This window comes from Mauremys mutica, chromosome 4 (assembly GCF_020497125.1).
Source record: "Mauremys mutica isolate MM-2020 ecotype Southern chromosome 4, ASM2049712v1, whole genome shotgun sequence".
In the NCBI taxonomy this organism is placed as follows: Eukaryota; Metazoa; Chordata; order Testudines; family Geoemydidae; genus Mauremys; species Mauremys mutica.
The window spans coordinates 122,732,495-122,759,068 of NC_059075.1; the positions used below are offsets into that span (position 1 = coordinate 122,732,495).

At 46.6% G+C, this 26,574-nt stretch overlaps 1 protein-coding gene across 7 annotated transcripts in view; it reads right to left on the bottom strand.

The window, feature by feature from the left end:
* KDM2A (lysine demethylase 2A) overlaps nucleotides 1-26,574 on the bottom strand; it is a 70,873-nt gene that overhangs the window by 12,068 nt on the left and 32,231 nt on the right. For all 7 annotated transcript variants that reach the window (XM_045014092.1, XM_045014086.1, XM_045014087.1 and 4 more), the window contains 10 exons: nucleotides 25,278-25,356; nucleotides 23,173-23,219; nucleotides 22,545-22,723; nucleotides 20,903-21,009; nucleotides 20,113-20,206; nucleotides 15,928-16,081; nucleotides 12,848-12,963; nucleotides 11,733-11,859; nucleotides 10,139-10,539; nucleotides 721-804 (listed from right to left, as the gene is read on the bottom strand). In XM_045014092.1, the coding sequence (XP_044870027.1) occupies nucleotides 721-804; nucleotides 10,139-10,539; nucleotides 11,733-11,859; nucleotides 12,848-12,963; nucleotides 15,928-16,081; nucleotides 20,113-20,206; nucleotides 20,903-21,009; nucleotides 22,545-22,723; nucleotides 23,173-23,219; nucleotides 25,278-25,356 (1,388 nt within the window). The remainder of the gene's footprint in view (nucleotides 1-720; nucleotides 805-10,138; nucleotides 10,540-11,732; nucleotides 11,860-12,847; nucleotides 12,964-15,927; nucleotides 16,082-20,112; nucleotides 20,207-20,902; nucleotides 21,010-22,544; nucleotides 22,724-23,172; nucleotides 23,220-25,277; nucleotides 25,357-26,574) is intronic.

Sequence of the window (26,574 nt, forward strand, 5' to 3'; positions counted from 1 at the left end):
GGCATCACTTCAGCTCCATGACTGGATGGCAAACTATGGATGGAACTGACGGAGAGTGGTGACTCCCGTTTGCATGTGAATCGTATTCAGACCAACACACTTAGATTCATGGATAGGATGTGAGGGCAGAGTCTGAAGCACTCACTCTGGATCGCTAGCTAGCTGCCACCTTTGGGAAGCATTTCTTTGCAGGACAGCTGAAGCATAGCTGGGACTGATACCCATGAGGGTGGGGAAGCTGCCTGCTTCACCCTGCTGTGGGCTTGTTAAGACAGCAGACACTAGATAAAGGGCCTATCTGTGGGAGGCCCAAACTCTGCTCCAAGGCAGCCACTTATGGAAAGTTCACTGGCTTAGAGGTGCTTGCCGCTGGGTGCCAACTCTTGTACACAGAAGCGCACTTGGGTTTATGTTTATCTTTCACTTCTGCACTTTGCATTTCACCTGAAGTGGGGAATGTGACAGCACCACTTTCTCTAATCCTGCATCTTGCTGCCTCCTCCCATTCATATTCCTGCATTTAAGTGACTCTGGGAAGGGCTGCCGGGAACATGACTCCCCTCCCCTATGGAGGGTCACAGGGCAATTGGGCTCCAGGACTCTGCTCTCCACTTCCACCACTGCAATCTCTCCGCAGAAGAAGCAATAGGGAGGAGAGAGATCAGACGAAACCCAAACCACCAGCAGTTGGCTGGGCCATGGTACAGCCCCATCTCTTACCTTGTCTCTCTTGGGCCACTGGATGATAGGGACTCCTGTAAGTGCCAGTTTGGGGTCGCTGTTTGCGTGCTCTTCCAGCAGCAGCTATTGGAGAGTCAGAAAAAGAAAAGGAAGGAGACAAACAGAAGCACAGATACGTAAGCAAGGGAACAAGAAACTGCTGCCAGCCTGGATATGTCCAGATGCGAGGGAGAGAACATTCTTTTCACACACTGCTGCAGTAGCTGCGGAAGAGATGTCCTCCACTCCACCCCCAGCTGCTCCACTCCACTCCCAGCAGAGACACCTGTTCATCGTTAGCAGAGCTGAGCTACACAAGTGATAGTTATCTAGCCATTTCAGCCCAGAAGTCCCTGGCAGACCATGCTGAGAGGAGTGTGCACATGTATGGGGACTAGTTCTTTTGAAAGAGTGTAGGGTAGAGGAGAGGAAGCCCGGCCCGTTTCCCTGAGGAGCCGAATTGGGGCATGATGCATCCCTGTAACTCAAATGCTTGAAGCAGCAGACAGAGTGCAGGACAGCCAGCCCCTGCTCTGGTGTAGGAGGCAGTCAATCTCACAGGGAAACCGCACAGCCCTGTGCTGGGTGCCAGGTAGCTAGAAGTGTCTTCCTATTCTGCCTTCCAGTTTGGATTTCACAGTAATGAACAGTTCCAAAAGGTGGCAGGGTTTCGAGGCTTCTGGGAATGTTCCCAGGGCTGGACTTCCTGCCTTTAACTCAAGGACAACATCCTACAGCCAGGTGTTAGTGACAGGCACCTGCATCCCCAGGAAGGCTCTTGGGCTACCAGTGCCAAGCCTCCTGCCTCTGCTCTCCACCCCACCCACCACCCAGATTGCCGTTACAGATGTGCTTTATTTACTTGGCTGTTGCTATGGCTACATTTTCAGGAGCCTCCTGCTGGCACTCCCATGTGCCAGGAGAGTGCAGTGCTTCCTGCTGCCAGGAGGAAACAGGGCATGGGCTGGGCTCACTCCCCCACCCCAGGGGATGCACGTCCCCCCAAAGGAAGCCTCTGCCAGGGAGGGCTGCTTTCCAGTTACTCCCCGCCCTTCTGAGAAGGCTGCGGGCGGGCGGAAGTGGCTGCCTCCACTCCCAGAGCAGCACAGTGTGCTGTCCACAACCAGACTTTCCTCCCTCAGCCAGCCTTCCCATGAGCACACACTGAAAGGAAAGGTCAGGGTCTGGGGGTATTTAGACACACACGCCTCAATGCCTATCAGAGCATGGAGAGGGAAATGCACACACCCCCTGCCCTGGGCACTCCAGGGGGTGGCTGACTGTTCAGAGACACACACCCTGCTCTGAGTGGGAGGGGGCACACCCTGATCCACCATCTAATCAAACAAGGCAGTTTGGGGTGGAGGACCCTAAATGTGTCCCCTCTGCTCTCATCTCAGGAGGGAGAACGCCAACTCCCAGCCTTGAAACACCCCACTGCGACGATCACTAGCACAAGTGGAAAATGCTCCCAGAGAGGGAACGGGCGACTAGATTCCCACTTTAGAATAACCCCCAGAAAAAGGTGCAGGGACCCCACGTAAGCAAGCCAACCCCAGTCAGATGAGAGAGGACAGCCCGAGCCCCAGCAGGGAGCTGTTTTGAGAGGGCGGGATCTCACAGAACAGCGCCAACAGCATTGTTCTGCAGAAACGTGGATGGCAGCTGAGTGCCTCCCCCCCGGGGGTTCCCATCCATTCCCCCGCCAAGGAAGCTCTGCTAGCTGCCTGACCTTGTGTGCCACGTCCCTCTGGAGCTGCCGAGGCTGTGGGGGGTGAAGTTTCCGAGCCCCTTTGTTTCGCTGCCTGCACTGCGAGCTGCAGGGCTCTCCTTGGCTCCACTCCTTCCGATTTACAGTGGGTAAATCAACAACCCCCTAGCTCTTCAGGAGACATGTTCTCAAGAGCCGCCCCCCGAACCCAGCTCGCTCCTTTCCAGACCCGGTCCGCAGCTTCCTGTGCCTGCAGACAATGCTGCTGCGTCACCCACATGCGGCTCCCAGCAATGCTTTGCAGCGGAAGATGGCAGAAGAGAAAGAGCCAGCGAGGGAGGCAGCGCGCAGAGGGCAGCTCCGTTCTGCTGCAGAGTCAGAGGAGGCTGGGACAAGCGGCTGGCGGCTCGCTGATTGGCAGACAGGGCTGCCCAAAGAGCCCCCCTCCCCTGTCCCCTCCCCTCACCACTGCAATCGGAGAACCCAGGGCCAGACCCCCGAGGGCTCCGGCAGTGTGGCAGACTTTAGAGAGCAACAGAAAAGCGTTAACCCCTTGTGTGCGTTGCGGCTGGCCTGCATTTGTCCTCATCTTACACGCCCTGGCTAGCCACCTTCCCATTGTCTTAATCAGGCTGTTTTACGGGTACAGCATTGGGGGAGGGGGGGGAATATTCAGATGAGAAAGGAGGTGGTCGGGGACGATTGCAGACTCTACGGAACACAAACCGAGTTTGCAGGCATTGATCCCAGGGAACCTCAGGATCTAAAAACATGAACCTCCACTACTTCAGCTAAGAGACCACGTCCACTAACTTTTGGAGGCAGTTGCAGCCTCGAATCAATTTATGTGTCCCCCTCTAGTAGCTACATCAAAGAGTCATACTGGGTTTACATGAGTTACACAAGATATCCCAGTGCACCCATCCCGTTCCCATCACTGGTGAATCTCAACATAGCACACTGTGGGACAACTTCAGCTAAAAATGGAGGATGTTATTTAAGTATGAAATATATAAGGAAAATTGTACTAATTAAGGTCTATTAAATTGTGTTATGCTGCCAAAGTTTAATGTATTACATACCACAGAACCTTCACTCTTGTAGAAGCTGGAAGGGAAAGCTGAAAATCTGGCAGGTGAGCAGGGGACAGTTGGATTTTTTTGCACCCAAGGGGCATGGGGAGCAGTTTGGGAAGGATGTGGCAGGGATTAGCTGGATTTTTCCATTAAAATAATCCAATAGCTAACAAGGCTGTGGTTTGAACGGTCATCCATACTGGGCATCAGCATTAACACCATGGTGAACTGACCCTCTTAGTGCTACTGTTGCAGGCTGTCTGCAGACTCAGGCAGACATCTCTGCACCCATAAAGGTTAGAAGATTTGTATAATAAAAAGCTGAGATACTAGATTACAATTCTGCAGAAGTCTGCAAATCATGGAGTACGAGGTCCTTCATCAACCAATCACATGCACCTGTGAAACATACTCTGCATTCCTGTTCCTCAATGGGAAATGCTTCTTCATACAGTCTCATTAGGTAATGGACCTCACCTTCAATACATATGCCTTCTTACTCATCTTGTGCTGTAGGAAGCTACCTCCTCTCATCACCAGGCCGGCTCCAGGCACCAGCACAGCAAGGAGGTGCTTGGGGCGGCCCATGGAAGGGGGTGGCACGTCTGGGTCTTCGGCGACAATTCGGCAGCGGGTCCCTCAGTCCCTCTTGGAGGGAAGGACCTGCCGCTGAACTGCCGAAGAATGAAGCAGCGGCGGTTGAGTTGCTGCTGATCGTGGCTTCCCCCCGCCAGCGGCAAAAAACACTGGAGCCGTCCCTGCTCATCACACCCTGATATATCAAGGTTGAGAGTTTGGGCAGTTGTCTACTGCACTTTACAGGTGAATAGGGAAGGTTTAACCCTCCCTTTTACAGCAGGAGAGATGAGAAATGGCTGGTTTCTCAGAACAAACACCTCTTTCAAGCTACACCCTTCTCAGATTTCATTGTAGGTTTCATTCTGCCCTGTGGCATGAGAACAACTTCCCATGTAGCCAGTGACCTCTCTGCAGAGGGTGCCTATTTCATGCTTCTGGGCAGCCTCCAGAACTGAGCAATGGCCAGCTCCCTCCAGCCATGGTTCCTCTCTGTCCTAACCTTGTCTCCAGCCATGGCTTTCCTTGTTCCAGTATCAAAAAGGGAGGATGTAATGACCAGAGGTCTAGTTTGGCAATTTTGAGAGATGTGGGCTTCAGCGACAAAGTCCTTGCCACCTCTTTAACAGAGACAGGAGAGAGCAGCTCTAGACACTCAGAACCTAGAGGGAGAATAGTGAGGCGGGAACCTAAAGGATCCTGATTTATTGCAGGGGGGAGAAGACTGGGGTACAGGAGAGCTATCCTGCTTTGAATGAACAGTGACTACCCTTGCATGGCTGACAGATGGAGTGGACTACTGGCCCTGCAGGCAAGGGAAGGCCATAACAGCCCATCATGCAACAAAGGAGGATTTAATTAGTGACTGCAGAGGTAACAGAAAATAGATTGGTGAAGAGATATAGAGCAGTTCTGGGAAGCAGTCAGACTCTGCCATGAACAATTAGCTCAGCTACACTCTTGCGGCAGCCAGACCAGAGAGATCTTGGATATGGGAACTTCAGATTGTTCACCCTTCAGGGTAGGGAGTCTGTGTTTTTACTGCACCCAGGTCAATGGGGTCCCAATCCCAGCTGGGCCTCCAAGCACTACCAGAATATAAACATTTACTACTGCAATTACTAAGAGGTCAAGACTTGGACTTATGAACAATCTAATTCCAATGAGCAGGTAGTAGATATAACAGATTTCTCCGATGGCCCACTGAACAGCTATACCACTAAGAAACCAGGTCCCCACTAAGACTTTGGGGAGCACTGGATGTGGGAAGACTGAGGGACAAGGGTGATTGGAAGAAATGGGTGTGTGTGAAGCAGGTTTTAAGACCACAAAGCAGGGAGAGGGAGGGGAAGGAACCTCATTTATTGAGACCAGATGAGGCATAAACTAATGGCTGCCCTGTTAAAAACTCACAATTGCCAGCTTAGGTACCTCAAGAGGAACCAGATACACCTCTACCCCGATATAACGCCACCCGATATAACACAAATTTGGATATAACGCGGTAAAGCAGTGCTCCAGGGGGGCGGGGCTGCGCACTCCAGCAGATCAAATCAAGTTCGATATAATGCGGTTTCACCTATAACATAGTAAGATTTTTTGGCTTCTGAGGACAGCGTTATATCGAGGTAGAGGTGTATTAGCTATGCACCAGTAAGTGTTGTTCAGTTGCACAAGGCTTTGCATGATGGTCTGGAGGTAAGAGTGCTGCTGGATAAAGGGAGTTCTGAGAAGTTTCTTCTTTGCAAGAGATCTGGCCCAAGCTGCCACATTCAGGTTGTATGTATGAGGACTGAGGGATTTATGCAGCTCCTGAAGTACACATCACTGTTTTATGATGCAGGTTAAAGTAGGAACGCTCCCTTCCAATAGGGTATGAGGACGAGGTTTTCTAGTTCTCATAGGCCTTCTTAGTGAAACCATTACAGTTTGCGTAGTGATTCAATCATGGGATAAAAAAGGAAAGACCTGGAATCACACCAAGAGGTTGTTGAGGAGCCAGGAAAAGCTAAAATACAAAGTCTTGGAGAAGAGGGTAAGGCATGATGAGATGAGGTTAAGAGAAAGATGAAGGTGGATGTAGTACAACCCTCTCAGTATTGATGTTCTACAGTCAGATCTCACTCTTCAGCCTCTATACTCCCAAGTGGTGTAGAAGTCAGGGGTATACCAGTGAAGGTATAAACTATGTCCAAGTATGGGACCCCAGATAAGTATGTATCAGAATGGCCCACAAAAGGAAGAAGCCAGTAATCCCTAAAGCTTGTAGAGGAATGGTCCTAAAGGTTTGACATACAATTCCATAGGCAGGACCCCTCTGCACCAACAAGAGGAAACCTAGGACAGGATAGCACTAAGATTTTATTGGCCTGATTTGTATCAACAAGTAGAGGAATGGATTCAAGCCCGGCCTGAAAATCCAGAAAGTTGCCTTCACTAAGAAAAAAAGGTGATTACACATCTTGTGATATTTCCAGTTGTAGGAGGTGTCACTTTCCCCCACGTAATGATGGATGCTGCAAGACCCCTAGAATGCAGTTATTTGGATAACCAGTATCTAATGGTTGTTAATGACTATGTACCCAGAAGCTTTTCCCAAAGAAGATATTAAAAAGCCAGCCAGCAGGTGGTGAGTGCATTTGTTCAACTGTTATCCAGGACATACCACAAACACCAGAAATGTCATTTCCAAGGTTATGTAGCCACTGTACAGACAATTGGAAATAAAAGGGAATCAAATGCAGCCCTAGAGAAAGGTTTAAAAGATGCAGTGGAATCTATAAGTGCTACATGGGCAGTCTGGGATAGGTGACCGCTCATGTGTAAATACCTCAGGTATCTATAGCTTTTACTTTGTTCTATTATGTCTGACAGATTTGAGGACTGCTACGCGTTCTTCAAGAAACTTGGGAACCGCAGCTAAGCCTGGAAAGTAAAGCAAGTCAAGAGCTTCAGGTGAGCAACGGACTCTTCCAAATGAGCAAGCTGGCACAAGAACATTTTAAGGAAGCCCCCAGTTAGAGCGTAATGAGGAAGCAAAACCTACTAATACCAGGACAGAGGGTTTTATTTATTAGGCCTAGTCTACTCTGCAGGGGGTGGGAAGAACTCGATCTAAGTTACGCTCCCCTGTCGACTCTGCCTGCGCCTCTTGCCGAGCTGGAGTACAGCGCTTGGGGATCGATTTATCCCTGCTGGATCAATTTATCGTGTCTAGACTAGACACGATAAATCGATCCCTGCTGGATCAATCGCTGCCCGCAGATCCGGCCAGTAGTGAAGACATACCCTTAGTGTTGCAACAGAATAAGTTACTTGCAGAATGGGAAGGACAATATGTAAGTTTGAAGAAAGCAAGGCTGTTAGTTATCAGACAGCTATCCCAGACAAATGCCAAGTGTGGTGAGAATATATCTTAACTCTCTTGGAGCGAAGCAATGAGCCAGACAAGGGTGGAGGATGGAGAAGATGTAAGATCTAGACAGGCTACGGTTACACCAGGAAGAACCTCATCTGAGCCACATCTCAGAGAACAAAGAACTGCAAGGGAAGACTGAGCACTACTAGAAGACAGACCAGTCAGAAGAACATATCACCACTGTAGGACTCCATTCAGATACAGCAATAGTATCACTGTATTTCTGAAAAGATGGCTGCAGTTCTGCAGGAAGAAATACAAACCATGATGAATATGGGAGTTACTGAACCAACCGACAGCAAACAGGTAAGACTCACAGTACTGGTACCATAGAGATGGGAAGGTCTTCAGGGATATTTGCAAATTAAACACAGTATCTAAGTCTCATTCATCCTTTATGCCATGTATTGAATTATGGAGGCATCAACAGCAACTCCAAAAAGATAAAGTTTGGTTCAATTTTGCTACATAAAGCAAAACCCCTTTGTTTTCCCTAAGTAATGGAGCGTATCTTGTCCAAGTTCTCAGCACATAATCTGAGAGTGAAGATTTAATGTTGAGGATTTTACCAAATTGATCAAGAAATTTAATTATAATTTGTTTAAAATGGTCCCTTTAACTTTATTCATGTCTCAAACTTTTGGTAAAAAATTACTCATTTAAGATTAAAAGACGATTACCTTGTAGATTTTAAGGGCATCTAAGGGAAAGCTGACTTTAAAGTTTCTTAGTTGGTTATTTTGATTTAACAATATTCACCTGAGCTGTTTTTTCCTCCATCATGATGTTTGTTGACTAATATTTCTGATGACAAGTAGTTGCTCCAGAATCAAAGCTTTCATTTGAATAAGTTTCTAGCCCTCATGGCTGTGGAGAAAGTCTTGAAAATATGGATTGAGCTAATATAGGCAAGCTTCAAAGAGGTTCTTTCACAAGAGATGTGAACTTCCACAGAGATCCTAATTGGCTTAGGAGTTCTATTGCATGTTCTGGTCAGTCTGTACTCCTTTTCACCCACAGTCCTTTCTGTTGATCTGCAGGGCATGATCCACCAGGTTTGTGGACTACAAAACCTAGGAAAGTGGCCAAGAAGTTCCTATACTCCTTCTGGAGCATCCATTAACTGATGTTTAGAATGTGCCTAATATGCCATGTAATTCACAAGATACGACATCAATTGTTGCAAGCTGCGAGGGGATCTAAAGGCAGTACACCTAATATTCAAATGGTAAGGATACGCAGCAATATCCCTTACTCAGGTCAAGAGTGCAGACACACCACTTTCACAATTCTTATACAACACTATACTGTGTATCGGTTAAGGCTGCGACATACATGACAAAGCCACAAAAGCGAAAGAAAAAAGTTAAAACCATCCAACAGTACACTCCTCTATGCAGACACACCTCTCCACATGCGTAACTACTATAAACCACAGCTGTGGCTCACTTCCCCAAACTGGAAGGAGCATGTTTTTTCTAAATTTTGTACAGAAGGAATGGGTGGGAATCTGGTCTACTTGTGCTGATGGCAGGAATATGGGCAAAGCTTGGCTAGAAGGCTGGCAGTGCTACTTGTGGAGAGGTAAGGCTAAGTTTGCCTCTTCATCCGCTTCAGAAGGGACAGAGAGCATAACATAGGACTGGACAATGAGGAAGAGTGGGACAGAAACCCAGCCTTCTAACCTTGGTTTTAGGATCCAAAGCTGATATTTTGGGAAAAGGGTGGGCTGGAATTCCCTTCTTCCTTCAGTAATGCAAGGGTTAGAGACCTGGCTCATGGTGACCATCTTCATAAGCCTGCCTATTGCAAAGCATGGTGGGATACAGGGTGAACATGAGAAACATGCATATAATAACACACCTAGCAAATTCTGCAAGAGATCATATATCCTGGGCAAACAACCAAACAAAAATACAACAGAGTCCATCTGTACTGGGCAATGAGGAACAGAAGCGATTGTTCTGCTGACCACTAACAGAGGATGAAGGCTAGTATGGAGAATACATTGTGCCATGAACAATCTTGCAGTGGCACCTGAAAATGGACCAAATGGGTCCTAAGATGATTTTTAGAACTTGTGTCCATGACGGCACCAGAAAAAACTGCCTTGGTAGAGACTGTCACACTAGCATCTCTACACCCCTAAAGGAATCAAAATTAGGTTGGGTTCTGTGTTCCCTTTTGGGCCCAGAGACCCTCTAAACATCATCATTTGGTAGGTTGAATACCTACATTTTATCTCTGAAATATGAGTAAAGACCATAAGTCCCCACTGGAAAAGGGGGGAGACCAAGTTAGAGGGTAGCACATTTAGAACTAAATGTGCCTTTGGGGGAGGGGTATAGCACACTTTTGGGGCACCTCTCACAGAAAGTCACCAAGACAGAGTGGACTCAGTAATGGAAGGTGTAGTTTTATAACCATTGATAACTATGTGCCAGCTTAGATCATGTAGCCAGACCTCATGGTTTCAGGCACAAGCTGGTCAGCTGCAGGGGGAATTCCTCCCTAAGCCTCTCTTGCACTGCCCCCAACAAGCCAGGAGCATATTGGCACTCCTTGCTTTTGTATACAGACAATGGCAGGCAGTGGGAATGGGACTCCATGAAACAGAGGTTCTCAGCTCCTACATACCTTAACGTCAGCAATGAGGGCGTCCTCATCCTCTATGCCCGTGGGGACACATTTCTTGTGCAGAGGCAGTGATTCCAGCTTGTCCACCAGGCAGCGTAGACCTTCCAGTTCAAACTGGGTCAGATGCACCTTCCTGTACTTGAAAGGACTGCTGCCATGGGGATCCCAGGCCTGACCGTTGTGGGAGCCCCGGCTGGAGTCAGAGGAGTCCATAGACAGAGTTCTCTTAAGGCCTGGCAGAATCCTGCAGCTTCTGCTTAGTTCATCATAGTCTAGGTTGGCACCATTAGCCACAGGGCTTGTGAGGATTGATCGTCTGGTGACTGGGCGCCTGGGCTCCCTCCCTGCTGCATCGTCCTCTTCATCCATGTTCCCCGGCTCCAAGCAGCTCAACTCCATATCTGCCAGGAGGGTGAGGGGAAAGAGTAGAGAGTGAGAGGAGCAGAATCACAGGCCTGCCAAGCAGACTGCTTACAGGAGATTGAGGGTTTTCAGGCTAATCATCTGAAGGAGACAAGAAGGGATCTCCCTCAACCACCAGAGAATGGCATGTAAAGCCAGGAAAACAAGCAGTTGGACAGAGCAAGACATTGAATGGATACACCAGTGGGGCTGATCCAGAGTGACCACTGTGCGGAAGTGGCAGAAGAGTAGCCTGATTTCCAATGAGTGCCAAATATAAAGCATCCCTCCCCACCAAGGCCAAGAGAGGAGAAGGGCTGCAGATGCTGCTGGTCCTATAGCTGTCCCATTAACGTCACCTCTCTGTTCATTATTTCACCACACTCCACTGCTGGGGGAAGCTGATCAAATGGACAGAGTCACGCTGTAGAAGAGCAGGAGTTTCAGAGCAGCCGGCTGCCCTGAACTGACCATCTTATGCTTCTAAAGAAAATACTCTGAAATCTGCAGGAGGAGGAGCCGCCACAGGGCTTTGCCTTTGTTGGAGCCCTTTGGGTAGAAGTTCGAGCCCTGGAAATGCTACAGCTGTGATGAGAGGCATCCTGCAAATGATTTTTGGATCCCTTTTGAGAGCAAGGTCTCATACATCACCTTTTATTGGATTCCTAGCTCCAGCTATGTTGCAAGAGGCCCCTGCAACCATCAATGTAAAAAAACTCAGACACAGCAACTTAATCTAGCACACCATAAGGTTCTAGGCCACCGGAAATATTTTCCCCATCATCAGATGGAGCTGGCCCTTGAACACAGCAGCAGGGACTGAATCGCCCCTTCCCATTCACTAGAGGCTGCACGCCACTACATTGGGCACGTACACGGTGACAACTTGGGCCAGATTATCTGCAGCTCTTTCGAGCAGAGATGGCGGGCCTAGCACTTCATGGGGTAAAGGAAAGCTCCAGGACAAACTGCTGCTTTTGACTCATTGATAAAACCATACCTCCTCCATCCTGTTTGCCCTCTCCCCACGGATTCCATTAAACACAGCTAACAGGAAATATAGGAAGTGTGAAATTTAAGGAACTGAACCTCTTGAATGCCCACCCCACTCTGCTTTATTGGCAGGGAGGGAAGTGGAAGAAACTCCTCCAGTATGACAAGGAAGACATGGGGGCCAAGCAGCTGCTCTTACCCATGCTGAGTGATTCCTTCTGGAAGTCCTTGGTCAGGTGGGAGTGGCTGGTGATGCAGTAAACGTAGCGTTCCAGCACATACCAACACATCTCATAGTAGAAGGGGTAGCGAAACTTATTTGGGACCTGTCATGGGGTGAAAGAGGCAAGACAGAGCCAAGGGAAGAGATCAGTTACACCCAACAGAAAAGCACAGTGATGGCACTCCAAGCACAGCTATCATGGTCCCAGAATGAGCATCTTGTGGGAGGTGGGAATTGCAGGTACATGGAACAGCATATACAGGGAGTGCTTCCAGCATCCTGACATTTCGTCTCACCGTCAGAAGCTGCCCAAAGGCAGTGCAGGCATAGCTCACTCCCAGGCCATTCACATTTTATTCTTGTTTAGGGTCACAGATCTGTGCTACATTTAACATCGAACAAACCCTCCCGCATTGTTGCAGGGATAGTAGCAAGGCAAGCACACTACACAACACCTTAGCTGCGAGTACCACACTTTGACCTCAAGCTAAAATCTAAGTTACATGTTCTGAAGGATGCTTAAGAGAAGGGAAGGCTATTGTCAATAACAGTCTGTGTAGTGCTTTTGCAGCTTCATGTTAGGAGCTGTGCGCTACGCCTGGCAAGTCCTGAACCTAATTCACAGCAGTTAACTGGTGGGGATGTATCAGCCTGCAGATCCAAGCACTCTCACTCAAGGTCACAAGAGGTCTTTGGCCTCATTAATCGTCTCCGCCTGGTCAAAACTTAGCATAAGACTCCTAAGCAGCAGAGGAAGGAAAATGAAAATGCAGAAGCATCACATTTGAGTGACTCCAGTGACAAGTAATCTTCTTTTTCCTACAAAGAAGGGCTTGGAGAGCCCCACTCAGATTCACTGTACTCAATTCCCTGCTCCCCCTGGTTCTCCCCAACCTGGAGCTGGATTAGAACCAGTGCCCTAGAAGTTAATACCCCATATCCCATCCTGCCCCAGTCCCAAACCAGTCAGTCCTCCCATTTTCTTAGACACGGTAAGCTTTTGGAAGCTTGGTAACCTGTATTTTTTCCATTGCGTTGAGGTAGGGTCTCTGATTCAGAGGTCACCTTCAGGGCCTCCTGATGGTCCTTACCCGTGTGCGATCTTCAATGTTGTAGATCCGTAGTTGCATGGGGATGTTGAAGCTGTGCAGGAAGTTGCCCCCGAAAACCAAAGTGTCAGTGGGCGTGTACACAGCATGGATCCAACCTGTCAGAGTAAGACAGTAAGCAATGATCTTAAATTGCAGTGCGGGAGGTCTAGGTTGGATATTAGAAAAACTATTTCACTAGAAGAGTGGTGAAGCACTGGAATGGGTCACCTAGGGTTTTTTTTAAAGCCTGGCTTGACAAAGCCCTGGCTGGGATGATTTAGTTGGGTTGGTCCTGCTTTGAGCAAGGGGTTGGACTAGATGACCTCCTGAGGTCCCTTCCAACCCTAATCTTCTATGAAATGGAGAGTTCATAGACTAGCTCTGTCTAACAAATGCATGGTTGAAGCATCCTCACACACCATATTAATTTAAAATACCCCTCTAACTCTGAATCCAGCTGGCTGATCCCAGCCCCTGGAAGGATGTGGACAGTGTGTGCCTGGCGGTGCTAATCCCAATCTTAGCTGCTACAGCCACCCCCACTCATGTATGTCTACAATTTCTCATTTGTCACTCACTTCCTTACCTCCAGCAGCACCTTCTCTCCCCTTTTCTACTTTTTCCTCGCATGATAGTCAGATTAAACTCTTTGGGGCAGAGCCTGTCTGTATCTGCATGTCACCTAGCACACTCGTGGTCTCAAAGAAATAGCAGGCAGTCTACCTCATCCATTTAGAAATTAAAGTGTTTCTGATGACACTAGATTCTCCAGTAGGATGTGATCTTGGTCATGGGTTTCCTCGGTTTGGATAGCTCTATAGATGCCTTTAACCAATTCGTTCCAGTGAAAGTTTCCAGTTCTCTGTTTTGCATGCAGGCCAGCTATAACAGACCCTAAGTCAAACAGGTCAGTGCCTTGAGAAAAAGCAGAGATGGGGTATGCACTGTTTACTAAACCAGAAGATCTAGAATGCACAGATATGATCAGCAGCGATGCCTTCTAAACAGTGGTCTAATTCCTGATCCTCCCATCTTTTCCAAAGGTGCATGTAATTCTCACGCTTTCATACCATTAGCACTCTTCACTCTCACAGCTCTCTCCCCTTGCTGAAGCCTTCCCACAACCAGCAGGGAGGAATTTACTTCCTTCCAAGCTGCGGCAGCTATGGTTCAGGGAAGTATCTATCTCCTCCTTTCCCCCTACCTTCCTATCATCCAATCTCTTAGGAAAGCCACCTCTGCAACATTTGTCCCTAACTCCATATTCCTGCCACTCAGCTCTTTTATTCAGGTACACCTCTACCCCGATATAATGCTGTCCTTGGGAGCCAAAAAAATCTTACAGCGTTATAGGTGAAACCGCGTTATATTGAACTTGCTTTGATCTGCTGGAGAGTGCAGCCCTCCGTGCTGCTTTACCGCATTATATCCGAATTTGTGTTATATCAGGTTGCATTATATTGGGGTAGAGGTGTATCTTTAAGATCTGTTCTCGCCTTTAAAAAAACCTCTCACTTACCATTTATTTGTAATCTTTGCTTTCACAAAAGCGGTGTTAGCTTTCCTCATCTCTCCAATCACCTCTTACAAACCATGCCCTTGACAAATTTCAGCATGGGTTTCACTGCAACAAGAGCCCTCTGAGACAACTTAGATGCTAGGCATTATGAGCACAGTTGAAAAAACCTGACACATTTGGTATTGTCCATTCCTTGCCCCAGGAGGAAGCTGCATATGGTAATTTATGTGCTTTTATTAGTGAAGGCAGGCTAGAGTGTGCCTGGCATTTGGAACAAAGTAGTGACCCCCAGATCCTGCAAGTGTTCCATAGACTTGGACCAGCTCTTGAGAAAGCTCTCTTGCTCAAACAAGCTTTGCCTTGCAGTAGACCATTCCATTTGCCAGCACAACCCAGCTGACTGTTAATTTTCAAGACATACCAGACTCAAATAATTAAGAGTCTTAAGATAAGTGTTCAGATCTATAGATTTCCACAAGGATCAATGCTTATCTTTCTGCTTTATCTACCTTTTCTCTGAGTTCTCGTCACCTTCTTTAACACTTACTTGGATCATATTCAGCGGTATGTTTAAGGACTCTTGATACTTTTCTGTTTATCCTCTGCCTGCCTTGGCAAAGTCAGTCTGAAGCTTTGTTTCAGCTCCCTTTACCTGAATATCCCAATGTCTCAAAAGACAGAAGGGTTCCTCTTGGACTGATGGAACAATCTCAAAACCCACTTCTCATTTATCTTCTCATCTGTTTAGAGCTCCCAAGTGCTTCCACAGTTCCTAGCCCTGGAACCATCCTTGGCTATGAACTCCCTTTTGCCACATGTTTGTTCTACAAGTCACTACACACAGTTAGCCCTCAAAGTCCCAAGATCCTCTGACCTTCACTCCTGCAACTCCCATCTCAATGTTTCCACCTCCACAGATTCCAGCATCTGCCGGATGCTGCTGCCACCTTCTCACACATATAAAGCAGTGCAGTCACATTTCTCATTTCCTAAATACATGCACTCTCCTCCCCACACCTTTCATTACAGGACACAGGTCAAAACTGTCCTCATTTTAGAAATGTCCACGGAGTTATTATAGCCAACCACACACCCTCCCCCCTACCTTGCTTCCTCTATCAGGACTAGCTTCCATTTTGCACCTCCAATAGTTCCCACCAAGCACCTTCTCTTCAGCTTCTGCCATCTGGAAGAGCCTCTCTTTGTCCAGCTCATTTCAAATATTCAGCTGAATATATCTTTCTCCTCTGCCTATTACTGACCCCTGCTTTGTTATTTAGATTTAGTATCTAGTTAACTTGGTGATCTATTATGGGAGTTTGTATGAAAGATACTATAGAGAATAGAGGTGTATCATATTTTCCTCTCTCACAGAGACTTGCTATCCAGGAAGTTCAGGGAGAAATCACCCTGCTCTGAACTACCCTAATTTTATGGGTGCATCCCCCAGAGATTCTTTTCCCCACTGCCTCAGACTTCCTGACCCCTAGCACAGATCATATTCCCTTCAAAGACAAGGACAAATGCACACTTCCAAGGTTCTCCCCCCAGCCCCTTATACCTGAGGGGATGACGAACGTGTAGCCCTGCTTGAGCTCAATTCGTTGACAGTCTGACACTTTGTCACCAAGAAAGATGTCCCCCTGTTTCCCTGACAGCAGCCAATTCTCGTAGAGCTCCAGGTTCTGTGGTGTTGGCGGGATCAGCCAGAAGATCTGCAAGGTTCATTGGGTAGAGATCCTTTAACGGTTGTGGACAAAACTCCTTTCACTCCTTTTCTATTATTTCTTTCAAGCACCAAACATCCAGCTCTTTCCACCCACAATAGGATCCACACAAAGGATGGTTCTAACAGAACCATCAATAGGTATTCCCTTAGAGATACCAGCAACTAACAAGAGAGACTTCATATCAGAATGACGTGAGGAGTACTGCAAGCATCCAGGGTATGTGGAAATTCATCACCTTACAGGCAAACCACCGAGACAAGAATACAAAACCCACTGGAAATTCTAGATCCTTAGACACGCACAAGATGTATAGCAATGTTTTCTGAAGTGAAGTTCTACTACTGAAAATGCCTATTAGCCTCTGTGTAGTCCTACAGTATACAAAGACAGTAACTCCTCACTTAACGTTGTAGTTCTGTTCCTGAAAAATGCTACTTTATGCAAAACGATGTTTAGCAAATCCAATTTCCCCATAAGAATTAATGTAAACAGGGGTGAGGGTGTTAGGTTCCAAGGAAATTTTTCCAAAATGGCTCATTTTTGTGAGCCTATAATAAATAGTAAGTTGCCTGTTACTACTGAACACCCCGGGATGACTTTCAAAGGCAAAGATGAGAGTTGTGTACCTTTCTGTGGCAGACAGATGCCTTAGCTTCCTTGGGTGTTAGAAGATCTCCCTCTTCCTGTACATGTCAAACTCCATAAAGTGTTGTGCATAATTAAAATAGTTTTTACAAAAAGCTATCTCAGATCTTTGACATCCATGACACTGAGGCCTAGCCTACACTAGAAAGGGTTAAAACCTCCCAGATGAGATAGCTTATACCAGCAAAAAAGGTTTTTTTTGCACATAGAGCCTATACCAGGGGTTGGCAAACTATGGCCCGCAGGCCGGAGCCGTTTTAAGCCGGCCCGCAAGCCTCACCATGAGGCTCAGCCCCTCTCTGGCCGGGAGCCGTATCACACAGCTCCTGGAAGCCACGGCATGGCCCCACTCTGGCTCCTACGCACTCCAATGGCTCCCTCCGGTGCTCCAATGGGAGCTGCAGGGGCGGTGCCTGTAGATGGGGCAGCATGCAGAGCCGCCTGCCAGCGCCTCCGCATAGGAGCTGGAGAAGCGACATGCCACTGCTTCTGGGAGCCGCTTGAGGTGAGTGCCGCTCTGAGCCTGCACCCCTGAGCCTCTCCCCCCTGCCCCAGCATTGATCCCCCTCCTGCTCTCCAAACCCCTTGATCCCAGCCTCCTACACTCCAAACTCCTCATCCCCAGCCCCTCCCCCAGAGCACTCACCTCCTCCTGCACCCCAACCCCAATTTTGTGAACATTTATGGTCAGCCATACAATTTCTATCCCCCAATGTGGCCCTCGGGCCAAGAAGTTTGCCCACCTCTGGCCTATACCAAATTCCCTAAATGAAGTAAGCTATACTGGCAAAAGAACTTTGTCAGAATAACTGCATCTACTTTTCGGCTTTTATTAGCATAGTTGTTTCAGTTAGGGGTGTGATTTTTCCCCATATGTCCTTAACTGACATAGCTATGTCTGCAAAACGTTATAGCTTAAACCTGATCTGAGCCTCTCTTAAGCTGAAATATTGGAGTTTTTTTGCACTGGTTTAAACTCAAACAGTGCAAATTTGTCTCAACAATTCTTCAGCACTGTCTACACTAGTGAAAATGGTGTGTTATTAAAACATGATAGCTATTGTACATCCCAAAATGAAAAAAGTGAACATCATTCTTGCAAGAGTGTTGTAAACAAGATACAAGGAGCAATTCTTCCACTCTATTTCACACTGGTAAGGGCTCAACTGGAACAGTGTGTCCAGTTCTGGACACCACATTTCAGGAAAGATGGATAAATTTCAGCAAGTCCCAAGGAGAGCAACAAAAATTATTGAAGATCTAGTAAACATGAGGAAAGATTGAAAAACCTGGGTTTGTTTAGTCTGGTGAAGAGAAGATGGAGGGGGGGCATCATAACAGTTTTCAAGTACATAAAAGTTTGTTACAAGAAGGAGGGTGAAAAATTGTTCTAGTTAACCTCAGAGAATGGGTTTAAATTGTAGCAAGGGAGGTTTAGGTTTCACATTAGGAAATACTTCCTGTCAGGATAGTTAAACACTGGACAAAACTGCCTAGGAATCTTCTGGAAGCTCCATTACTTGAGGTTTTTAAGAACAGATTTGACAAACAGCTGTCTAGTTATTATTAGTCCTGCCTTGAGTGCCGAAGCTTGGACTAGATGACCTATCAAGGTCCTTTCCAGTCCTTATACTTCTGTGATTCCACATTTTAAGTCCTAGTGTAGACAGGGTAAGATGGTACTTAACACATATCAGGCAGGGTGCTGGCCCAGACGGATCTTGGGTCACATTGGGGCAGACAATTCCTACATGAACCCAGAAGGGTTCAGCACAAGAAGCTAACATATGTTAAGTGTTAAGACCAGGCCTGAATCAAGCCAAAGTATAGTTTCAAGACCAAAACCCCCCCAAACATTTAAACACTTTCTATGCAAGATGAGTAGGCAGGGAGATCGATCATGCTAGGAGGATGTAGCAGCCACATATTTGCTACAACAAATATGTAAGAGACTGCAGGAGCTGGGGGATCCAGCTCTCTTTCAGGTGTGTCTGATTTCAGATGATATCTTAAGTCTATGGTTCCAGACCTACAATTCCTTTAGAGACTGGTGTTGATGGGGTCAGAGCTCTGTGGGCTTCTCTGTGCATTTTACCAAGGACTAGATCCTCTGTGACAGAGTATAGACCAGGGATGAGACTCAATGATGTTTGTACAGGGAAGAAAACCTGGATTATTCAGAGCAGTTTTATATGCAGGAGTCCATCTAATGCCTATGTCTTTCAGATATCAATAGCCCAGGAAGGCTTTTCAACATTGAGTTTATGCATATAAAATTTTATGTACTGAAGTTTGTTTATGCTTTATAATTATGCTTGGGTAGTTCTTTATTATTACCGTGTTGCCTTGTACCTTTAAGCGTTACAAAAAACTAACATTCTTGTTAATAAAGATAGCACAGTAGAACCTCAGCGTTATGAACTGACCAGTCAACCATATATCTCATTTGGAACCAAAAGTATGCAATCAGGCAGCAGCAGAGAAAAGAAAAAGCAAATACAGTACTGTGTTAAATGTAAACTACTAAAAAAGATAAAGGGAAAGTTTAAAAAAAATTGACAAGGTAAAGAAATTGTTTCTGTGCTTGTTTTATTGAAATTAAGATGGTTAAAAGCAGCATTCTTCTTTTGCATAGTAAAATTTTAAAGCTGTACTAAGTCAATGTTCAGTTGTAAACTTTTGAAAGAACCACCATAACGTTTTATACAGAGTTACAAACACTTCAGAGTTACGAATAACCTTCATTCCTGAGGTGTTCGTAACTTCTGTGCAGTTCATGTGTGTTGTTGTATTACAGTAGAACCTCAGAAGTCTAAACCAGTGGAAAGTCACATTAGGCTTTCAAAGACATCCCACAACCTTAATTGTAAATCATCAGAAGTCTATTATGCAAAGTTGAGAGACTTAATGCTAACCAATCAGAGATGAGCCAGAGAAATTTGCATCCAAATCCATCCAAGCCTTGATGAAGTTTGACAGATTTGGGTTCAGTTATAAGAAATGGACTAAAGCTGAGAAGCTCAGAGTTGGACAAGAGTTTCATATTCAAACCCATCACCACCCATCCTGAGCTCTGATCCTTATACTTTTAACCCATGTGTCACTTTAAGGGTACCTGTCTGCAATTTAAGATCTTTAGATAACTGCACTTTTGAAAGCACTCCAGTTAGTCTTTAGGAACCCCAGATAGTCTCTACCGCTGGTCCCAGAATGCTGATAGTTATGTCACACCTACCATGGAACAGCATCCAAGTTTAGAGGTCAGATCTCTCCTGAAGCACATGGCTTTGTAAATTTAGCTCTACTTTGGTTGCATTCTAAAGACCAACATAAAACATTTTTAGCAGTCCTCACAGGTGCTGCCCTCATACCTTTCCCCCTCGGTGAATGTGGTACCATACGGAGGTGCCGCCAAAGTCCACATGGAAATCTGTGTAGCAGCCCTTAACACTCATCAGACAGTACCTAGCCAGAGACAGGAAGAAGAGATGAGCAGGATGAAAGTGAGTAGCACATACCTCTGTTTTAAAGCTGTCACTTGTGAAACCCCCAACAGCTGCAGCATACTCAAGGGGTGTGGAGAGGCAAGATGGGGGTGGGTGGGTGCAGGGACAAATAGTAGTGTTAGGCTCCAGGAAAATGCAGACTGAGCAGCATGTGAGTCTAAATACTACAGTGATAGATTGCTGGCAATGGCAGGAGAGTTTATTTACATCAAGAAATCAAATACACAGGAGGAGCCTTAGCCCAGGCAGGACAAGGAAGAGCTTCCCTCCTCATCTTCCTAAAAGCTCTGGGATTCTAAAAGATCACTGAAGTCTGTCATTGCCTAGTCTTGCTTGCTATGGCAGGACAGTAAACACTTGGCAACTTGTCCAATTCAACATGCTGTATTAGAATGACAAGCCAAGCAAGTTTTACCAAATGCAACAAAGATGAATTTGTGCAACTGTCCAGAGGCTGGAGGAGTTAACAGCTCTGCTGTTTTAATGGTATATACAAACAGTACCTGGGGGCAGGTACAGAGGGACACCGACTCCCTCATCTCTCCTCAAAACCAGGCTGCCTGCCACATTCAGTTTTACTTGCGTGACTGCCTCACCCCTTAGATCCACCAAAAGAAGGAGGAGCTGGGTACATGTGCTTCATGAGGTCACTTACTTTTGCACCTTGGGATACTGCATTTCCAGAATGGCATTTGTAGACTCCGTTTGACTCTCCTTTAGGTGTCTTGGCCACATGTTGTCGACCCAGTCAATCAAATCCACCTGCAACCAGAAAGGAATTAGGCCCAAGTCTCGGTAAGATGGTCCATGGCTCTTTTCGCATGCTTGAGTATTTCTAGGAGGTCCTGTGGCCAATCTGACATCTGCAATGGCCAGGTAACAAAAACAAAGGACTACTAAAGTAGAAATACTATTTATGGCTGTAGTGAGACTGCCTCCCAGGCATGATCACAGTCACAAGGATGACCAGGTGTCAGTTCCTAGCCACTTTGCCACACTGCTACTTCAGGCTTGGGACCGGAATCCAGGATTTTCATGCATTTCACAGCTCTGCAGAATCCAGCGTGCAGATCACCCTTGCCACAGAACTGTGCTCTGAAATCTAACTTACTTAAACAAACTGTTCTAATTCTTATAGTTGTGTAGGAATTCTTCCAAATATGAATGACGAATACGTAATACACCAGTGTCAGAGTCTGCAGAGAATCTGACACAATAGCTAAGGTATGAACCACTCTGCATTTATCTCAATGGGACCCTGTCCTTAGGTTTATGAGTTAATTTAGTTGTCAACATTCACTACTCCATCATATTATCATCATCCTGCTTGTGTGCTTCTCTCACATTCCCAATTGTTTTTTACATATTCTCAAGACCCCTCCCCACACTCCCTTTACCCAAGCTGCAGAAATCTCCAGCTCCCCCTACCCCCCACTGCAACCTCTACATAGTAATGGACATTTGTAACACAAGATTCTGAAGCACATGGAAGGTTTAAGAACAGCATAAATAATCTGATGGGATGCTGCCCTGACTGGGTTATTTTCATATGTCATGCAACAGAAGTATTACTTTGTAGCTTTGCTGGTATTCCCACCTTTTACTTGGCTGTCTGTGCTTCCCCCAAGATGCAGGAAGGGGTTCTGCCAAACTTCATAGCAGTTCAGTGCACGCAACTGAATGCATAAGCAGGCACTGGTTGGAAGAGAGCCATGGTCTTGTCAGGCAGTGGAACCAGCTTAACAGGATGAGGTTGGGAGTCAGTGATCCAGTCCAGGGACTAAAACTTGGACTAGCTCAAATGTATCCTTTATTCAGACTTGGATGTGCTCTACCATGTATCTGTTCTTGAACCCCTTCCAGCAGAGCAGGTTACTCCACTGCCTAGTTAACCGTCCTCATTAGGAACGGCTTACATTTCTCTCACCTGCAGGCTGTCACTCCGCAGCTTTGCCCCCCAACCTACCTCATTAACTACAAATAATTCTGCCTCCACAATGACTGTCTTGACGATTTAGATAGGATTACTGTGGCCTCCTCTGACAGAACAGCCTACCCATTCCTTTCTGCACTTCTCACCAGTTTAGCAAGGTCTGCAATGGTGCAGGTGCTCAAAACTTACATAGAGCTCCAGCTGCTCTTTGGGGTTGGAGAAGCAGCAGCAACCCTGTCTGACCCCATAAGTATTGTAGGGAGGCCTTTGGTTGCTCTCTTCTTCAGTACAGAGGGACCAGGCTCAGTGCTCTACCTTTACCAAAATGAAAGGAAAGGGGGGAGAAGACAACAACTTTACTGACCGTAGCAGGTCTCTGCACCAGGTTCTCCAGCCTTGTATGGCTGAACTCCAAGCTGATGACATTATATAATTTCTCCCGTTCCTCCTCTGGGGTCTCATAGTAGCGTGCCCACTGTGCCATGGACATCTCAATGTCCCTTTGTGTGTTCACATCCATGACATCCACCATCCGCCGGCTCCCTGCCAGAGCAAAACAGACATCACTGCTGTGCACAAATTGCTACTAAGAACAGACAAGCCAGGATACAAGAGGACAGGCCCTTTCTGAGGGATGAACTTGTAAGCCCCACCCATCTATGTGCAAGGCCAATCCCTTTCCTGCAGGAGTGTACCAAGGCCCTCGTCCTCATCCACACCAGGGCAACCAGGAACTGTTTAGAGTTTTCTGAACAAAGCCCATGGCTCAGCTACTCCTGGTCAGACTAGATTTCTTCTCAGGCAGTAAAAATCCTTGATTATTTGGACTGGAGAGGCTGTTAGAACCCAGACAGCAATGTGTTGAGGGAGCCATAAAGACTGTTGTAGCTCATGCATTCAACAGTCTGAACTAGTCCCCTCCACCCCTTCTGAAAAATCACCGTGGCCAGTTACTACCATGCCACAAGGCAGCAGGAGAGACAGACACTTACCTACATACAGTCGCACGTCATTCACACTGAAGTCAGGATCTGGCATCCTGCAAGACAGACACTTAACTAAAACAAACCAGGGTCTCCACCACAGGCCTCTCTCCCTCCTGTAGCCCTTGGCTTCATATAGGCATTTCAAAGGCTCCATCCCTCCACATTTGCCTTCCTCTCCCCTATAGAACGCTATATGCTTGCCCCTCCACCTTTGAGGGCAGCCAAGAGAGCCATGATAGTAGCACACAAACCAATGTGTGCAAACAGATTCTTCTGTAAACAATAAATCCACTCAGGTGCCTCAACAGGCAAATGCTGGCCACAACTGTCACAAGGGGAGTAGTGGTAGTTTAGGAATAGGATAAATTGTCACCAGCAAGTACACGCATTGTATAGAGGCTCTAGGAAAAGGTCAGCCTATACTTGAGAATCACCGGACACGTCTACGCTATGGACACTATAGCCGCACAGCTCCCCCTATGCCACCGTAGCACAGACACTTCCTATAGCAACCCAAGGGGTTTTCCAGGCGATGTACGTAATCTGTCTCCCGAGAGGCAGCAGCTAGATCAACAGAAGAATTCTTCCGTTAACCTAGGGGTTAGGTTGGCTTAACTACAGTGCTTAGAGGTGTGATTTTTTTCACACCCCTGAGCAATGTAACTAGGTCAAACTAAATTTTAATGTAGAATAAGCCTCAGCTTTCATTTAAAAAGTCAAAGTAATGGCCTGTCTATACTGGCGATTGGTATTGGTGCATCTACAGCAGTACAAGCCGCATCACACCGACGCAGCACATCTACCTTTGTGTTTGTACCGGTGTAGCTACACTGGCATAAATATCTCCACTGCATGCAGGGCCTAAGTCTCTAACCTTCATGGTTAAAGAAAACCTTTCAAAGTGTGAACTGAATAATGCAGCAATATATGATACACCAGTCATGGTGTTTTATCTACACTGATCCGGTTAAAGTGGTAGAACCCCCACTAGGGTGGACTGTTATACTAGTACAAACGGGGTTTCATTGATATAGCTTACTTCCAGTTTATTCCTAACTATAATAGGTAAAAAAATGTCATCCCCATAACTAGCAGACTCATACCAGTACTAAAAACTGTGAAGACTAGGCCTAAATTTGCAGGGAGTCTGAAACAATAGCTCTGAAGGGTGAACTGTCCCATTCATCTAAAAAAGGGGTTAATTTGAATGCCATCAGCATTAGCTGATCACAGCATATAAGGAAAGAGGGATGAGCATGTTAAGCAGATCCGCACAATTGTAAGTGACATCTCACTTGGCACCATGAAAGCACAGCACTTGGGAGTGTATCAGTTAATTCCCTCCACCCAAGTCAGGAAAGAGCCATGCCCAAGGAACCTACCAGATCTCAGAGCAGAGCATTTGAGCCCCACTAAGGGAGAGCCAAACCCAAAACCTATATAGTGTGTTCATTATCATATTCTGAATGGTCCTAACCTATTGACTAGCCTCTCCCTTTAGCAACTCAGGTAGGCAAGAGCATCTTCACTTCACTGATTGACCCATTCTTGTAACTCTTGCCCAACTCATACTCTCTCAGACAGGGCTCATAAGCCAAGCAACTGTCTTTGTTCTACATGCATCCGACAAAGTGGGTATTCACCCACGAAAGGTCGTGCTCCAATACATCTGTTAGTCTTGCCACAGGACTCTTTGCTGCTTTTACAGATCCAGACTAACACGGCTACCCCTCTGATACTTGTCTTTGTGTGAGGTGCTGTATCAGCACAGAACAATGTGGTCTGGCCCACTGCTGGGGATCCTAGGCGCTGCAATGATACAAATACAACCACCCCCCCAGATGGGCGCCCAGTTAGAATGAGCACATATGTCAAAAGCACGGTAAAAACAAGTTGGACACCGCACTGGGGCAGCTACCAGAATCTGCTTTCCCACAGTTGGACTAGATTCTGAACTGGGAACTCTTAGGAGAGCATCCACAGATACAACTTGGGATAGAAAGACCACCCTCAGGTGGAAAGGCCCTGTCAGACTGCTAGGTTATTTCTGTAGTACAGCCAGTGGCCAGCTAGGCTAGAGTCACCCACCCTTCCATATCCTCAACACTTACTTTATTCCGAGCCCGTCAGAGTTCTTGAAAATCAAAGGGTCTCTCAGGCCACCCCGCTGGATGTACTCAACATTGAAGTCTGTCATGAGTGAGAGAGAAGAGGGGATGTATTAAGGGGAGGTTGCCAGCCACAGAGATACTGGGGATATTAACCAGGGAAGGGGCAGGTAGCATGAAGAATGGAAAGAAGAACTGGGCTTAGCCACCCTCTCCTACAGAATTTCATCTCCAAGTACTGTCCTAACCAGCTGTAGGCAGCCTGCCATAAGCATGGGCCAGAGAGGCACAAGCAGGGCAGGGTATGTGGGCCCCTATCACTGAGTCAGACAAACAGGGAAAGAGTTTATCATTTCCCAAACAAACTCAATCAAGCAAAAGAGGCCTTAAAGCAACCAGTTAGACTTCCTCCTCCCTGAGAGCTCTGCATCTAGAGCCTAGCTCACATCAGCTGTGTGAGCATCAGGAATCCTAGTTTTCCATGATTTAAAAAAAAAAAAAAACCAACCAAACAAAAAAAAACCCACCAAAATTCTCTGATAAAACACACAAAAGTCCATGCTTTCCCACGATTAAAATGAAACGCTGAACTTAGTTTCCTTAGCCACAATATATTTAGGTATCAGTTGAATACAAGGTTTTATTGATATATTTACAATTTTTAAGCTGACAGCCTGAGTCCCGCCCATTCTCTTGATTATCTGAATTTGATTATCCGATCTGGGACCGGGGCAAGTTAGATCGGATAATCGAGGTTCCACTATGTTTTTATTTTTTTCACAGAATATAAAAACTAAAGATTCTCTGTAAAAATGCAAATTCCATGTTTTCCCGTGGCAAATGGATTTCTAGGATCCCCGGTTATCACAGGTAAGGCTAAGATTTTGTCATGGTTATTTTTAGTAAAAGTCATGGACAGGTGAGGGGCAATAAACAAAAATTTGTGGAAGCCATGACTTGTCTGCGACTTTTGCCACTGCAGCTCCATGGTTGCCCCTGCCACTGGGTGGCTGGGAGCTACGGGGTTCTCTCCCCTCACCTCCCTGCAAGGCTGTCCCCAGTCACTGGAACCCTGCAGGGGGACCCTGAAGAGACTGTCACCTGTTGCTGGAACCCTGCCGGGGCCCCACTGGCTGCTAGCTCCAGTCCCGCAGACCCAGGGGCTGAAGCAGAAAATGTAAGGGCAGTCTCTGGAAGTCATGGCTTCTGTGACTTCTTGACAATAATGTAGCCTTAATTATAAGTGTCACATGCAAGCTTATATTTGCCCCTCTAACTCTCTTTACCCCACCCCGCCTGG